General features: G+C 30.8%; 2 protein-coding genes across 6 annotated transcripts; both read right to left on the minus strand.

Moving 5' to 3' along the window:
* Nucleotides 1–2,912: 2,912 nt before the first annotated feature.
* Nucleotides 2,913–10,890, minus strand: LOC114173694 (mechanosensitive ion channel protein 2, chloroplastic-like). 5 transcript variants are annotated; one of them, XM_028058234.1, is made up of 15 exons: nucleotides 10,752–10,876; nucleotides 10,105–10,137; nucleotides 9,589–9,808; nucleotides 9,444–9,503; nucleotides 8,241–8,404; nucleotides 7,138–7,261; nucleotides 6,956–7,053; nucleotides 6,746–6,859; nucleotides 6,358–6,418; nucleotides 5,671–5,820; nucleotides 5,455–5,565; nucleotides 5,121–5,288; nucleotides 4,898–5,011; nucleotides 4,091–4,147; nucleotides 2,913–3,947 (listed from the first exon to the last, which is right to left on the minus strand). In XM_028058234.1, the coding sequence occupies exons 3-15, from the start codon at nucleotides 9,661–9,663 to the stop codon at nucleotides 3,138–3,140; spliced, it is 2,106 nt and encodes a 701-aa protein (XP_027914035.1). In that variant the 5' UTR covers nucleotides 9,664–9,808; nucleotides 10,105–10,137; nucleotides 10,752–10,876; the 3' UTR covers nucleotides 2,913–3,137. The 5 variants fall into 5 exon arrangements, with proteins under 5 accessions (XP_027914035.1, XP_027914034.1, XP_027914032.1 ...); XM_028058233.1 differs by having other exon boundaries at nucleotides 10,105–10,148; XM_028058231.1 differs by lacking the exon at nucleotides 10,105–10,137 and having other exon boundaries at nucleotides 10,752–10,890.
* A 2,633-nt stretch (nucleotides 10,891–13,523) lies between these two features.
* On the minus strand, nucleotides 13,524–15,923 carry LOC114174683 (uncharacterized protein At4g38062-like). The gene has a single exon (XM_028059511.1). The coding sequence runs from the start codon at nucleotides 15,802–15,804 to the stop codon at nucleotides 13,636–13,638; it is 2,169 nt and encodes a 722-aa protein (XP_027915312.1). The 5' UTR covers nucleotides 15,805–15,923; the 3' UTR covers nucleotides 13,524–13,635.
* Between the last annotated feature and the right edge of the window lie 365 nt (nucleotides 15,924–16,288).

Here is a 16,288-nt window from a genome sequence, read left to right on the forward strand (position 1 = left end):
GAAGTGAATTATATCTATTTATTTTTAAAATTTAAAATTAAAATATATTAAAATTTTGGATAAAATAAATTTTAAGTCTAGATTTTATACAAATAACTAAAAATATATTTAATTTTATTTAAAATCAAGAAAAAGATCTTTGCAAATTTGATTTTTTAATTGAATTGTTGTTAAAAGTCTTTGTTTTTTGAAAGTTTAAAATGTTTTTCAATTTTGTTTAAATATTTTGTTTTCTCATCTCTAGTTTTTTATCAATTCAAATTTCATCTCTTAATTTTTTTCCAATTTGATAGATAATTATTTTTAGAGAAAGCAAAAAGAATAATTTGACAAATTGATGACTTGAGAAAACAAAAACGAAGTTCACAGTTATTTTGTCTACAAATATCAAATAGTAAATAATTAAATGAAAATAAAAATATATATTAAATAGTAAAATTTAATTAATAATATTTAAATTTATAATATAATTAAGACTCAATTAAATTTTATTTATTTAATTATTCAATCTTATCAAACCATTAATTGTATGGTAGGATGAAGATGAGTTGTGAAATAGATACTATTATGTTTTTGATGTCTAACAATTTTTTATATATTTTATATCTATTGTTTTATCCTTTAAACTTTCTCTATTTATAAATATAAAAGTTAATTTTTTTAATAACTAAAATGCTTTTAAAAATGAGTTGTTTAGTGACGGATATCATGTAAAACAACACATTTTCCTTGTGAAATATATTGAAGTAGCTTCTAGAAAATGTGTTTTATATGAATGCTACCATCAAGTTTGAATTGTGACATGTTCAAGTGTTGGTACGGAAAATTGTGGACCAATCGCACAAAATACACCGACTGACTGTGATAAGTAAACAACTTAAAGTATTAACTTAAATAAATTATTCTATGAAATAACAAAAATATATTTAAATTAAAAATCAAAAAGAGAAATCATCCAGAGAAACATCAATAGTTTTATAAACTTAAATGATAAATAACAAAAATATTTTTACAAAGTTTTTGGGAGATCTTTAATTAAGCTAAATAAGCCATAGGAAATCTTCAATTTAGTTAAATACATGATTAGGGTTGATGCATGCTATTTATATGTCGAGATGAGAAATGTTAGAATAATGTACTATTAATTAGTATATGTTTATGCGTGTTTCTCTCTCTATATTTAATATATATATTTTATTGTTTTAATATACTTTTAATTTATCTAAACAACTTAGTTTTTTTTGGGTCTTCTTTATTTTCTTTTTAAACTATCAAAACTGAATTTTTTTTGTCACTTCTCATTTTTTTTTATTTATTTATTTTAAATTTTCAAACTATCTTCTCAGATTTTATTTGTTCTCTTTCGGACAATTTGAATTTGTTGTCTTAAATTTAAACATCTTAAATAAAATTTCAAATTTAAATAAAACAATACAAAAATAAAATTAAAAATTACTATCACATGTCAAATAATAAAAGTTATTACTATAATTAATTTTTAACTTAATAAAAAAACATCATGATAAAGACTACACACAATGTGCATGTGATTTCACTAACAGTAATAATGTAAGTTGAGGATATTATATATTATTTAATTTCGTTTCTCTATAACATTAAAAACAACTACTTCAAATGATAATATTTTAAGGCGTTATTCTTCAAGATGAATATTTGTAAGAAGGTTTTCGATAACGTCTTATCTTTTACAGTTTATCTTTTTATCTTTATTTCCAAATTAATTTATAATATTTAAAACTCTAAATAATTAAAATAACTTTAAATTACAGTATAAATTGTCTATCACAAATCTAAAATATAATCTATATGTTTAAAGATGTTTCTTTTACAAACTTTAACTATAATATAATTATATATTTATTATAATTTTTTAATATAAATTAAACATTGATCTTTTGCATTACGCATATTAGAATAGAGATAGACTACTTACTTGTAAATGGCTGTAGCTGTTTTATTATCATTGTGTTTATGCCATTAATATAAATTATATGCTTTCTTACGGGTTCAACATAATGAACTCATAACATGCCTTATCTTCTCTCTTGATCAACGTATTTTTTACATTAAAAATAATTAAAAAAATATTTAGCTTTTAAATTATTTAAAAAACCGTCAATTTTTTTACATTATCAAGCATTGGTCAGTGGGTTACTTAATTAATAAAAACAATACAACCACTTGTACGAATTAATTAAAAGAACTGTGATGCTAATTGTCAAAAACTATAATAAGTGATTGGATTTTCAAAATTCAACATATTTTGTTTATGTTCAAAGAGATAAGATATGGAAGAAGAAAAAAAAAACTATTGGTAGATGCTGTCCCAATTTGGCAAATGAGTCAGAATAGCACACTATCTGATTAAAGCCATTATTACACTGTACCTTGAGACCATGGCACAGCAAGGATTTCAGCCATAAAGCCTTATTAGACCTTTTAGGAAATTTCTCTGATAATCTCTAATTAGATCACCAAAACCTACCTGATAAGGTTTGGTAACTGTGCTCTCTATCCACCTTTAAAACCACAAAAGTTAAGGGTTGGTTTATCTAAGATATCTATAGAGTATCATAGGCACAGAAATGCAATCAAATAACATTTTCAGAAATTCCATCAAAGATGAGTTGATTTCTAGCACACCAGATGACCCACATAGTCATGTTAATAATAGCAGCGAATTCACAAAGCTTTCAATCTATTGCAGTCAGCTTTTCATGCAATTCAAAATGGGAAGTACAATGTTGTAGTTGAAAAAATAATCTACACTTTTGCACAACAATTGACACTTTATTGCACACAAAAAATTGTGCTTATAACCCAATACTTGATGTTCTTTTAAAAATGAAGTGTAGATCTAAATTTTATATTTGTTTATTTTGACATTATAATTGAACAATTGAAAACCCCTTTTCTTCCATATACTGCTGAAACACCAATTATAATGCAATGATATGACAATACAGCTCGAGTCCTTTTGTAGAAGGGGGTGTGACACATGAAATGGCAATATATACATCTTCCTAGTGGCAGGAAACTGCTTCAAAGCAGCATTACTGGATTTGGAACATTGATGTTCAAAACAACTAACTAGTTGAACTCACTTGTTACAGCAACTAGTCATTTCCATCTAGAGCCTTTGGAGGTCCATTTCCACCCTGGAATGCAGCCACTTCCTTTGACTCTCGAGATGTCACATTGTCAATCTCCTCATCAATGGGAAGAGTCCTCTTTGATCCCTCCAATGCAACACCTAGTACTATATTTTCTTCTAAAACATTCCTGGATGCATGAGGCTGTGCAGCAGGTTTCTTTTCCCCTTGCGGTTTTGATGCTATATTTGTATTAACTCCACCAGTTTTGTCAGCACTGTTAGATGAGGAGGGCACAGCATTCTCAGACTCAATATTTGGCTTTATGTTCTTAGTGGTCTGACCCTTGGATTGCTTGGATTCTATGTCCTTCTGGACTGAATTTTCTACTGCCAAACCAGATACTTTAGATTTAGAAGATTCTGGAACCTCCACGTTTTCCTTGTTTGAATCTAATTTCAGTGGCTTGTTTTCACCCACTTCTGGATCAGGTTTGGGTGTCACAACTGTCTTTCCATTTGTGTCAGAATTAGATGTCACAGGTGTCTTAGAGTTTCCATTTGCGTCAGAGTTAGATGTCTTATTATCTTGATCAACAACTGGTCGTGCTGAACGACTTTTCATCTTATCATCTCCATTGATTTTGTAAGATGGTTCAATCACTAATAATGGACGGTTAGGTACTGTGACAGGACCACCACCAAATGTGGAATCTGCAAACGGTATATTATCCAAGTCAGCATCTCTGTATACTTTCTGCAGGGTACGGACCGGTGTTGCAAGTCTGGCTCGGTGATGGCCTATAACTCTAAGAAGATCCAGCAGTATTGCTTCCTATTTTTTTCAAGATTCAAAGGATGAAAAATCAGCTAAATCCAAGAATAGTAATACAAAATTGAAAGGAATCCTAGCTTTTGAGATGCTTATCTCATTGCAGATATTTTATTTTAGATAAATAAGGAAGTATTCTTGCTTACCTTAACACACAGATATTCTTCAAAATGTGAGGTCTTAACAAAACAAGACACCAGAATCTGTGAAAATCATAGAAAAGAAATGTTAAAATATATATTACTACCATAGATTACATCGATAAAACATGGGCAATCGTCAGGTTTGGTCATGATTGATGGAAGTTCCAATCTGTTAATATAGGTACATGATGGAACATGATAGATGCACACGTAACAAAAACAGGTATGTATCGTTTATATACGTACATTGTAGTACTTTTTTAAGGTTTAGACGATAAACCATATAGACTATCAAGTATCAACTTATTTCAAGTATTCATTAACCTATTTTAAGTACCCTATTTTGGACAGTGAAAACGGCATTAACAAAAATATCCCAAGTATTTAAACATGATATTTAGCATGGAACCTAAATATAAATTAAAATTGATCATAAAGCATAATAGGAGGAAGAAAACTAGGGATTCATAGAGAAATCGTTTGCTGCTCTGTTATAATTTCTCAATGCATTGAATCGTATTGAAGTTCTCGGGTAGGTTGAAAGCATGAATCATGATTATAGAAAGAACTCGAAGTTAGATCACAGATTACAGAATACACGATTTTGTCCTAGGAAACTGAAAGTTAATTTTATCTATAAAAAACTGAGTACAGAATGAATTCTTCCTCAAACTGTTTATGGCACAATGATTACTGTAGTTAAATATTTATGGAAAAAGGGAATAAAGAATAAAATAGTATTTAAGAATTAAGATCCTGTTCAGTTAGCATAGAATCATTGATCTGCAAGATTAACTACTCCATACTAACCAAAAGAGCCTGATTTTCAGGATTTATGTTGTCCAAAAACACTCTCCTGTGCAGTCTCTGTTGCTCAACTTGAGGATTTTTGGCCAATACCTTCCGCATGTCAGCAACAATGTTCTACAGAAGTATTAAACCATTTGTCACATCTAGGGATAATTATCGTAAAATGCTCAATATTAGTGAAGAAAAATTAACTATAAAAATAAACAATAAAACTGTTTCTTACATTAATCTTATTTACATCCAAATGACTAATGGCTAGATGGGTTTTGATTCGCCAATGTGTTTTTTGACTAAGGTTTCGCACAACATTCACTGTAAATTTGTGGTTTGGAATGTGAACAGCTTCACGATCTTCACCTCTAATAATTGTTGGTGACCACCAGCCCACATGCTGTATAGCATGAAAACATCAATGCCCATTTAATAATGACTGGTATCAAACACTACACCATACTCTGTAATGTCCTTCTGCTAAGTTATTACATATAAAAAAATATAGCACATATTTGACAGAAGTAATTCCTGCACTCAAAAGTTAAAAGTACAGTTTAACACACCTCGACAGTACCAGAAACCTCATATCCTTCAATCTTTGTTTGAATCCATTCGTTAACCACAAAAGGCCGAGTTGCATGAATCATCACACTTGAAAGGAAGTTTGTAAATATCTGAATAAATAACACTTAATGTCAACAGGTGCCACAATAACATTCTGGCCACTAAAATACAAGGGAATTGTGATGATTAGAAGAAACGATAAATCAATCCCACACCTCACGACCAGCAAGGGTCAGCAAAACTGTCCCAAGACCTCCTGCAGTAACCCATTTCTGGGTAGAGAAGCCTAATAATTCCATGAACAACGAAAAGGCTGCTATCCATACTGCAGAATAAACAGCTTTTCCAGCAAATTGGAATCCCATCTAAAAAAAACAGAAAATTTATTATGTCATTAAAATTGAACCATAACAAATAACCCAGCAATACACCAAAATCCAGATTTTATAGTAATTCTATCCAATTGGCGATGCAGTTGCCAAGCTACTGGTCTTCCACACATGATATATAATCTAAATGCATATACCCCCATTATAAATTCGTTTAGCCTATGTACATAGCAAAAGATATAGCCATCATATATTTAAGTGTTCTCAGTTCTTTATTTTTCATGCAGATAAAAGTTAATTTAGAAGATTGATAATCTTCACTACGCATAAAATAAATTCATAGGTAGAAATGCTACATCCAAAAGCTGAAAAATTACTTATCATTTAATAGGGCAGATAGATTGCCCAACTAATGTCACTGGCTGTTTGATTGATAAATCATGTTTCAATATAGTCATAACATGTATTTAAATTTACGACAGCCAACAGGTGATAAAATATATGGAATCCACAACATTTTTATGATATATAACTGTAATGTCTATTGTCTATACAAAAAGAAAAGATACAGACATTTCTCGTCTCACTTGCATCAGTAGCCTCCGCAAAGAATTTCTGTGATTGTTGAATTACACTGCACCAGAGAATACACAATAAGTTTATGGATGGAAAATTTAGTAAGCACTGTAATTGGGACCGCAAATCCAGCTAAAGTACTCAAACTGGCTACAACAATGATAATCTTGAAAGAATTATAGCTGAACGGTCCCGTCATAAAGCAAATAAAAAGCTGAGATAATAAATATGTAAGGTATCACAATTTGTCATAATAACAGAAAATCGGACAATTTCCCTCGTATAAGAAGAAGAAAAGCATATATAAGTGCTTAAGTGCATGATTAAGTGACCAAAATATTCATCAATTTTAGGAGATCAAGTGAAGGTAAGGAAATAGGCACACCTTGACAAACAATAGGCAAAGGCCAGAACCGTTGACAATGATCTCACAAAATTCAGAAGCCGGTCCTTAACAACTTGACCAGGTTCTGAAGGTAGAATTAATGGCTCCAATGCTCTGCAGTTAGTGAGTAAATCAGCACACGAAGAATAGAGCATAAAAGAAAGATATAACAAATTCAGAATGTGATAAAGTTATTATCATAACAGAGACCTGCAAATAAGTATTGCTCCAGTCCATAACAGTAATGGCCGAAGGTAAGAAGTTACTATATAGTGAGTGGTACTTTTCTTCCAACTATTATCACTCCTCTACAATATCAAGTTAGGTATCAATTACATTGAATCAGATAAAATAGTTAATACAAGAAAAAAGAATAATAACAGCAATATAACCTGGAAGAGTATTTTCCTTGTCTGGAACAATAATGGACCAACACCCCATATAGCAAAAATGATAACGCCAATTGCAGGAATCAACTTTACTATGATAGGACTATTTTGTAACAAATTACTAGACCTGCATAAAGATACACAAGCGTATACTTTATAATACATGGAAATATTCAATAATATTCTTTCATATTAACCACTAGATTTCCTTATTAATAACTTAGAATTGGTTATTATATTTCCTTATCAAATCATGATTTATTTTCTTAATTAATTAGGATTATGAATAGTATAAATAAGAGTTAGAGTTATACTTTCGTTAACATATCAACACATTTTTATACATAATAGTTAATATCAATTAGTATTTCATTCTCATTTACCAGTGTGTTTCAAACAGTTTTATGGCTTTCATATCCTCCTTCTAGCAGTTTTAGTTGTGGTCTTCATTTTGGTTGTCTCGTTGATTGGTTCGTTCAGTTGTTGTAACTTTTCGGCATGCCTTAACACTCATATCCATCTAAGAGTTCTTATCTCCTACAACGTACAATTTTAGTGTGCTGATACTTGTTGTCATGCTATTGCCAGTTTAGACCTTTGTTTTGCCATTTGTGACCTATCCAACTTCTTTTGTCAAGTGTTTGGTTTGATTTCTCTCTTTCTATTGACCTACAACTTCCTCTACTCAGATTTACCTTTTCTTTATTCAAATTGTGCAAAGTGAGATCGGAGATATCAATCAGGCCCCAGTTTTCCTAGAGAAGTGATCCTAACCACACAACTGGCCTCGTGGCTTTCAAGAGACATCAATAACCCAACTCTTGTGGCCCTGTGGCTTTCTAAGAGGGAATATAATTAGTATAAATAAAGATAAGTACTCTAGGTCTTATGAACACATCAATACTTTGTAATTTGTAATACAACTCAGTTAATATCAAGTATACTTTCATTCTCTCTATCTCTCTTCCTCCTATATCTAAAACAACCATACCAACATATATATATATATATATATATATATATATATATATATATATATATTAACAAAAAGACGTGTAGATTGCTTCAATATGTACACTAATTGGCTGTAAGAACACAAATATTACCTAGCCAACACAGTAGCAGCCGCCTTAACAGCAGGAAGATCATTTGGTTGGCCTGGCACTAAAAGACAATGACACTTAAAAGTTCGGCCCTTGCCCGATAATGTATGTGTTGGCTTGTTTATATGACGAAGGTGTTGAAAACCCCCACACTCCTGTCTCATGAACTACAACAAAAGATTGTCTCACTGTATATTCTAACAAAAAGAAAATGAATGAACCATTTCTTAATTTTGAAAAGACAATATCAAGTTATTCTTAACACTATAATGTAAACATTCAATCATGAATTAATCCAGGCACATAAGAAACACCTTAACAATCGACATTATTGCTTGACAATATTGCAGAATCTGGTAGAATGCTAATGAATACAAGCCAATTCAGATAAACTTCTCAACAAACACTTATGAGAGATGAAAATTAAAAATTAATCAAGGAAGAAAATGAATCAAACTTCTTCATAAGCACCTATAAACTTAACAAAGCTTAATATTCTTACCTTAGAAAAGACTCAACAGAAGGGCTTTATAATAAAAAATCTCTCACTCTAGAAGCTTCCAAACTAGACCTAAAAGAAAAAGTTTTTTTTTAACAATTATTTGATATTTAAATAGTTTTTTGAATTTGGTGGTAATTGAAATATTTTATCCAAATAAGAAAATTGAAATTCCCCAAAATTTGAATTGTCTTAACCAAACAATACATTTGAAAAATGAAACAATTTCAAATAAGACCAATTCAAATTCAATGTATTTGAATGTCTTGGAAATTGTGAAATTCTCTATCCAAACACAAGGTTAGATATATTGTTCACCGTAAAATCCCCTTTCCCTTTTCAACAAGGTAATCTTTTGTCCTCATTGGGGCTTCCAGCAAATTCTTTATGTATTTGAATCACCGTAAACAATTTTTTGCCATTTTTTCTAGATTGGTGTCACACCACTGAATCATTGTCTTCAGCATTTTGTATATGCGCTTTATTGTAATCGCACATCAATCTTAAAAATCTTGTTTCGGCTAAAAACATGTTTTCCTAACAATAATATGATAATGGACAGAAATTGCACTGAAGCAAAACTCAACTATACCACAAAATCTATAACTTAAAAAGAAGACACAGTCGTGTAATGCTAAAGATATACTTCAACTGCACAATGAATAAGCAGAAAGCAACAAGACAGTCACTATATTTTAAGAACATACCGAAATAGAACACGAAAGACCTGCCCTAAATAAATGTAACTTGCCATGTCCCGTTGCCCTCTGTAAAGCATAAAGTGGTGAGAATGGATATTATAAAATAATGAACATTGCACAAAGAATACAGAATTATAGAGAAATTCTGTACCGAATGTTTATTGCAGCCCAGGTTCCTGCAAAGTCCCAATCCATGGGACAACTGCAGAGAACCAGGAAGAGCCATTACTGTGTCGAAATCAGATATCCAAGGCCTCACTGGTTGCTGGAGAATGTATTAATATGGTATTTCAGACTTTTTACACGGTCCAACAAGTTCTACAGAGACCAAGAGCAGCTAAAAGACTTTGATAATCCTTCAATTCAGCAACCTGCAGTCAGACTGATATTACTTAATGTGACCATCAAAAGGTTAAGGATTCAAAATATGTAAATATTTCTGAACCTAAGTTCCAGTAATGCTCTAGAGTGATTGAAACTAGCTCTTGTTGGAAGGCATCACAAAATCCACTGAGTTCAGGGGAGAGTTAACAAGAATGATTTCAAATGAAATTGATTTTAGTTAAAATTAATTTTGAAGTGATGTGATTTATGTTAGGATGTTTATATTCTAAAGGCAAGTAGTAGAAAAACTCAGTATAAAATTTTGATCCAAGACAAAAGCTACCTGATGTTACTTCAACTAGATCAATTGTAAACCCTGGATCAATTCTTCAACAAGAAACCAATTCTGTGAATATTCGACTAAAATCACAATAATTGATATTTTAATGTAATTCTAGACAGAGCCTGTTTGAACAAACTAGGACAGAAAAAAAAATTGACTTCTCCATGAATAAAAATTAACTTGTGCATAAATTAAAAATAAAAATTTAGAGAAGTACAGGAAGGTGTTTCTCCAAATTAATTTATTCAAAATCTAATTTCATGATATAGATAAACTAATTTCAATATGTTTTTTCTTTACCTCCTGAGAGTGTTTATGGAGAAGCTCATCCCAAACAAACCCAAAATCAAACATGCTCAAAGTTAACATCAAGACCCTCACATCTCAATTTTTTTAGGTCAGCCCTGGAGTCTAAACCACCAAATAGAACAGTTTCATCACCCAAACACTAAAACTAAACTCAAAAAAAGAAAAACTCGATAACCCCTTCATATAAATAGCCTGAATTAGCAACTTACATCATGGTATATGCAAACAATTAAAAAATTACAGCATTTCCACGGCGAAGCTTCAGAAAAAGCAGAGAAAATTAAAATATGCGCCCAAAAGATTTGAAATTTGGAGAATTTAGAAAATGGGTTGGTTACCTGTGATGAAGAAGCATCTGTCTCTCAAAGCCTCCACCCCCAATTGTATTCCAATTGTATTTTGTCTGCCAGTTTTTACGAGGCGCAGCGCAAAGGAACAGAACATAGAAAACAAAAGCACGCCCATTAATTTTTGTTTTTATTTAATCATTAAAAAAAATTGAAGTTTGATTTGTGGGCCCGATGCAATGCCTTGCGTTTGTGAACCAGAAATTTAGATGTTGTCATATCATATCAACCACGACTCGTCTCAGACACGCGCTGTATCTGCACACCACTGGTCATTTTTCAGCTACATTATTTTTTTCTTTTTATTTTATTTGTGTTTTTGTTCAGATAAATTTTAATTTAAATGGACTTTTTTTAACAAAAGAAAAAAAGAATCTCTGTTAATAGTTTAAGTGGTCGCATAAATAGGAAAAGTGTAATTATTTACGTATTTTTAGTAAGAATCGAAACTGCAAGAGTATGTCTCATGAGAGAAATGTTTTATGAGAATATGTTTTATTGGAAAAAATAATTGCAAATGTGTTTAGTGTCCACAACATTAGTAAGTTTAGATTTTTTTTTTTCATCTTATAAAGCTTGAAATCAATATTTTTAATCTTCATAGAATATGTAAATTTTAGTTTAGGTTATTGTAAATATTTTTAATTAATTCTCAATCCTAGGAAATTTCAAATCAAATCATTATTTTAGTCCTTAATATTATTTTTTTAAGATAGATAATTAATACTTATTTTATTAAATTTGAATATCAAATATGTAAAATATATTAATATTCACTAATATATAATCAGTTAATTAGTAGTATATAATAATATTTAATTAATTTTCACTTTAAAAAATAAAAATAATTACATACTAAAATCAAAATTTATTTATTTTACATCATCTACAAATATAATACATTAAAGAAAAAATAATGTATTTTTATGCGGTTTTTAATGCATTCTAGCTGCATCAGTTGGAGTATTTTTTTTTATTAAAAATTATAATGATTATATTTATTTTTAGAAGCCGAGATCGATATAATCTTATAGCTACTTTCACCACATGTTCATATGAAGTGGTTTGTGAGGATGTTCTCTAAGGAAAGGAGTAATTATCGTGGTCGAATGTAACGATTTTTTAGTAGATATGAAAATTCAATTTTTACATGTGAGAGTCACCGACGGGTTATGGTTTCTCAAATTTTTTTATGTTTATATAATTTAATATATAATTTCAAATATATTTTTTAAAAAATTTATATTTTTAATATATTTTATATATTTAATATTCTAATAATCTTTTATATATTTATATTTATATATTAAAAAAAGTGTTTTTTTTATTATTTACAATTATTTTTTAATTTTATCTATTAAATAAAAATAATTATTTTATTCATATTATCTTTAAGTAATTATTTATTTAATTTAATCATTTATTTAATTTTAAAACTTAATCGTTATAAGTCAAATTTAAATATAATAAAATTATAAAAATTATATATTTTGATTTTATAATTATAATAATTATTATTGTTATAATTTCATTATATTTTATTATCATAGAAAAAATAAATACAATAAAAAAATAAATACAATGTCTTAGTTATTTTACTTATTTATCTTTATATAACAATAAAATCTTATACTATTTGTCTGTTAAAATTGTATTAAGCATAAAATTTTACATGTCTTAACGTCTTCAATAGACATGTCAAAGTACAGGTTGGCTCACCATGAGTCGGGTTGAAAATAAGTGAATCCAACCCGGCTCATTATATGGTGAGCTAAAAATTTTGCAACTCGGCTCAATCTATCACGGGTTAGTGGGTTAAATGGGTTAGTCACCAACCCACATAAAAAATTATTTATATATTTATTTTTAAATATTCAAATATTTAAATAATTTTTTAAGGAACCCATGAGATGTTAATTAAAGTAAAATCAAGAACCAATGTCTTTCAATCTATGATGAATTGTTTCCAAGAGATTGTCCAAGAAAATATGATTAATATTACACATTTTATGTCATATTATTCAACAAAATATAAATAAAAAAACTACACATTTTTGTCATGCTAATTTAAAAAAATTTGTTTATAAGACGGTTGCTTGAGTAATTCATATAACATGACAATCAAATTAATGAAACATTCAAACTATTCAAATATTATTGAACAACATTCTAGCATTTAAAAATATGAAATTGTAAACCTATATAATTAGGAGTAGTAAACAATGATTACAAAAAATTAAAAATAAATTGTAAAAAGATGTTGGTGGGTACTCATGGGTTAAGTGAACTGGGTTGAGTTCAACCCACTTTTAAAAAAAAGTAAATTTTTTTCTCAACTCAACCTGGCTCGAACCCGTGGTGAGGTGGATTGATTCGCGAGTTAAAACCCATTTTGATATCTTAATATAGGTAAGTAAAATAATAGGACAAGTCATCCAGTTATTCAATTAAAAATATAAATTTTGTTAATAGTTTAAGACAATAGAAAATTAAGAAAAACTCAACTGAAATATTTAAAGTTATCTAGAATTTAAAACTTAATTAAAGTTAAAAATATTACTAAGGGGTTGCTTGGATTCATCTTTTAATAGACACGTAGACAAGAGTAGGAATCTCCTTTCAGAATAAAAGGACCCAAACTATGAAATGGAATAATATTTAAACAAATGAATTTAGTCTGTTTCGGAAATCACAGTAAATAGTTGTTGAAAGAAAGGCATAATGTTTATGGAACAACTAGGCGTGACTGAAGGCAAAGTGCATTGAAACCCAACGAAAAGAGTTACATACAGGGTGAAGAAAATGAAGTTCATGTACAAAATACTCTATAATTGTACACATCTCATTCCGCTACCAAATATTTTCCCTATTGCAACTAAACGTTGAGCTCCTTGAATGGTGATCTTAGCTCAGAAAAGGTTTCAGATTTCTTCAGCCCCGGCGAAGAAGAATGCATCATCATGTTCTCTTTCACAATCAATTCATCATCCTTTCTGAAATCCATTCCTTCACGATCATCCTCAAAAGATTCCACTAATCTTCTCAATCTATCCATTAGTTGAGTGTCTGCAACAGTGCACTCATACATTTTATCATCTAATCCCTCAACAAAACTCAACAAGCTTTCCCTCTCTGATGATGACAATCTTGTAGCACTTTCAAGCAAACCTCTATTGTCTATCTTTACCTTTTCAAGAAATGCATCTGAGTCTCTTAGCTTCTTCTCCATTTCATCAACCAACTCCTTTGCTTTGAACTGTTTTGCATTCATTTCCTCTTCAACGTCCAATGCAAGCTGTTCTGATTGCTTCAAGTTTACCTCTTGCAGCTCCAGTTTCTGCTCCAAATCACATATATCATCCTCAAGTTCCTCTATCATAAACTTCTTCTCTTCAATTTCAATTGCTGCTAGAACCTCTGCTGCTGTGATCATATTGCAAGCTTCTTTCACATGAATAATTTCAGCCTGTTTCTCAAAAAGCTGTGAAGAAATTGAGGTCAAGATGCCAGTGAACTTCTGCTCCAGTGATGTCACCTGCTGCATGATCTCATCTGTTCTATTATTGTTTCCCTCAAGAATATCAGTATCAGTCTCTTCCTCACCCTCATCGGTTCTTCCCATATTTCTTTGTGCAGTCGCAGCACTTTCAAATTGTTTTCTATTAGATTCTTGTTCTATCGAAAGAACCTCCTTTTGAAACTCCTCTAAAATCTTGTTCTTCTCCTCTATGATTTGGAGATAACTCACTTCAACAGTTTCAGAGGACTCAGATGTTAATCCTCTTACTGGGGAAGAAGCTTCTGTTTCCTTTACTTTTGGTTCTTGTTTACATAGGAAAACATGCTGCTGCAGACGATCTATTTCATTTTCACTATCTTCCAACTTACAAATCAAGCTATGCTTTTCTTGATTGAGGCTCTCACTGAAATGTACTTGATCAAGGAGTGAATTTTCCAGTTCTTGGCGCATGACAAGATTTACTTCAAGACCATTCTTCAAACGTTCAGAAAGTGACTTCCACATTCTCAATTCATACTCAATTTCACTTGTTTCACATATTCTCTCATCCAGTTCAATGTTTGCCCGGTCTAAAGCATCATAAGCTTCCTTAAGTTGTTCTTTGAAATCAGCTTCCATGTCCTCAACTCTCTCTTCGAAGAGTTGATATGCTGCTTCATTGATATCATCCTGGACATTGATCAATTCATCTTTCAACTCTAACTGCTTCATCAGCTGAAAACACTCCTCTTCTTTCTCTTTCTGCAAATTTGAGACTTCATCTTCCAGACATTTTCTCTGGTTTTCTTCGTCAGCAAGAGCTTGTTTGCACTTCACTAACTGGTGTTGTAGATCATCTGCTTTTCTTTCATGGTTGTCTAACAATAACTGCAGTGAAGAAATCTCGTCAAGCAATGTATTCTTTTGCATCTCCCACTCCTCCTTACTTGCTTTAAACTGCTCTCTAAGTGTTTCATTCTCCTCTTCCTGATGTTTAAACTGTTCCTCCTTCCATTTTAATTGTTCTTCCACCTTCATGTTTTCCTCCTCTAACTTCTGGAACATGGCATCTGGTTCTTCTATTTCCCTTGGTGTCTTCAAATTGTTCTCTATTTTCAAACACCCGTCGTTTGAAACTGGAATGCAACCGTTCCTGCTTTCAATCTCTTCTGTGTTCACACGCATCAGTTGTTCTTGGTTCTCAATTTTCTCTTTTTCCTCCTCGAACGGCACCAGCAACCTTCTCTTTTCATCTTTCCACTTTCTAAAGTTTTCATCACAATCTGCTCCAAGTTCATCACTTGCAGCACTATCGGTTAAATCTTCATTTCTCTGCTGAGAGCCATTGGTTTCATCTTCTTTTTGAAACAGTTGTTGATTCAGATTCTCAATTTTGAAAATAGCCTCCAGTATCTGATTGGTATGTGCATCATATGATTTCTTCATGTTCTGAAGGAGATTTGCGTTGTGCTTGAGTTTCTGGATTTCGGCTTTAGCTTCTTCGAGTTCTTCATGAACACCCATATTGCTAGAAATTTTACACATACGACATTCGAAGATCCTGTTTGCCTGCACTGAATACTAAAAAGGGCAGAAGAGCTGCATGAACCCAGACTAAAACCAAGAATAACGAAAGGAACAGAGACAAAACACGCAAACACAAAATTGCAGTTTGCAGATAAAGAGAGTCGTTGGAGCAGAAACACAACTTGTCCTTTCAGTTGACTTAGATTATTTCACCCTCCAAAACATTACTGTCTAAATTGGAAGACCAATTGCAAGAGATGTTTGAACTGTGTGTTTGAATGCTACCACACAGTTTGATTGGTCTTTTTACAATAAGTACACATTATTAGAGGAGATTTTGTTCCTCTAATTCAAATCTTCTTGCTTATAAATCAGAGGTACAAAAGTTACAGAATATATGAATCTGACTTTCAACAAAGATAATGGCAAATATTGGATGTTATAAAACATAACTTGAATTTGAGGAACACGTTTACTCAAATTTCATCACACGAGTGCTTCC

Source organism: Vigna unguiculata, chromosome 2 (genome assembly GCF_004118075.2).
Source record: "Vigna unguiculata cultivar IT97K-499-35 chromosome 2, ASM411807v1, whole genome shotgun sequence".
NCBI lineage: Eukaryota > Viridiplantae > Streptophyta > Magnoliopsida > Fabales > Fabaceae > Vigna > Vigna unguiculata.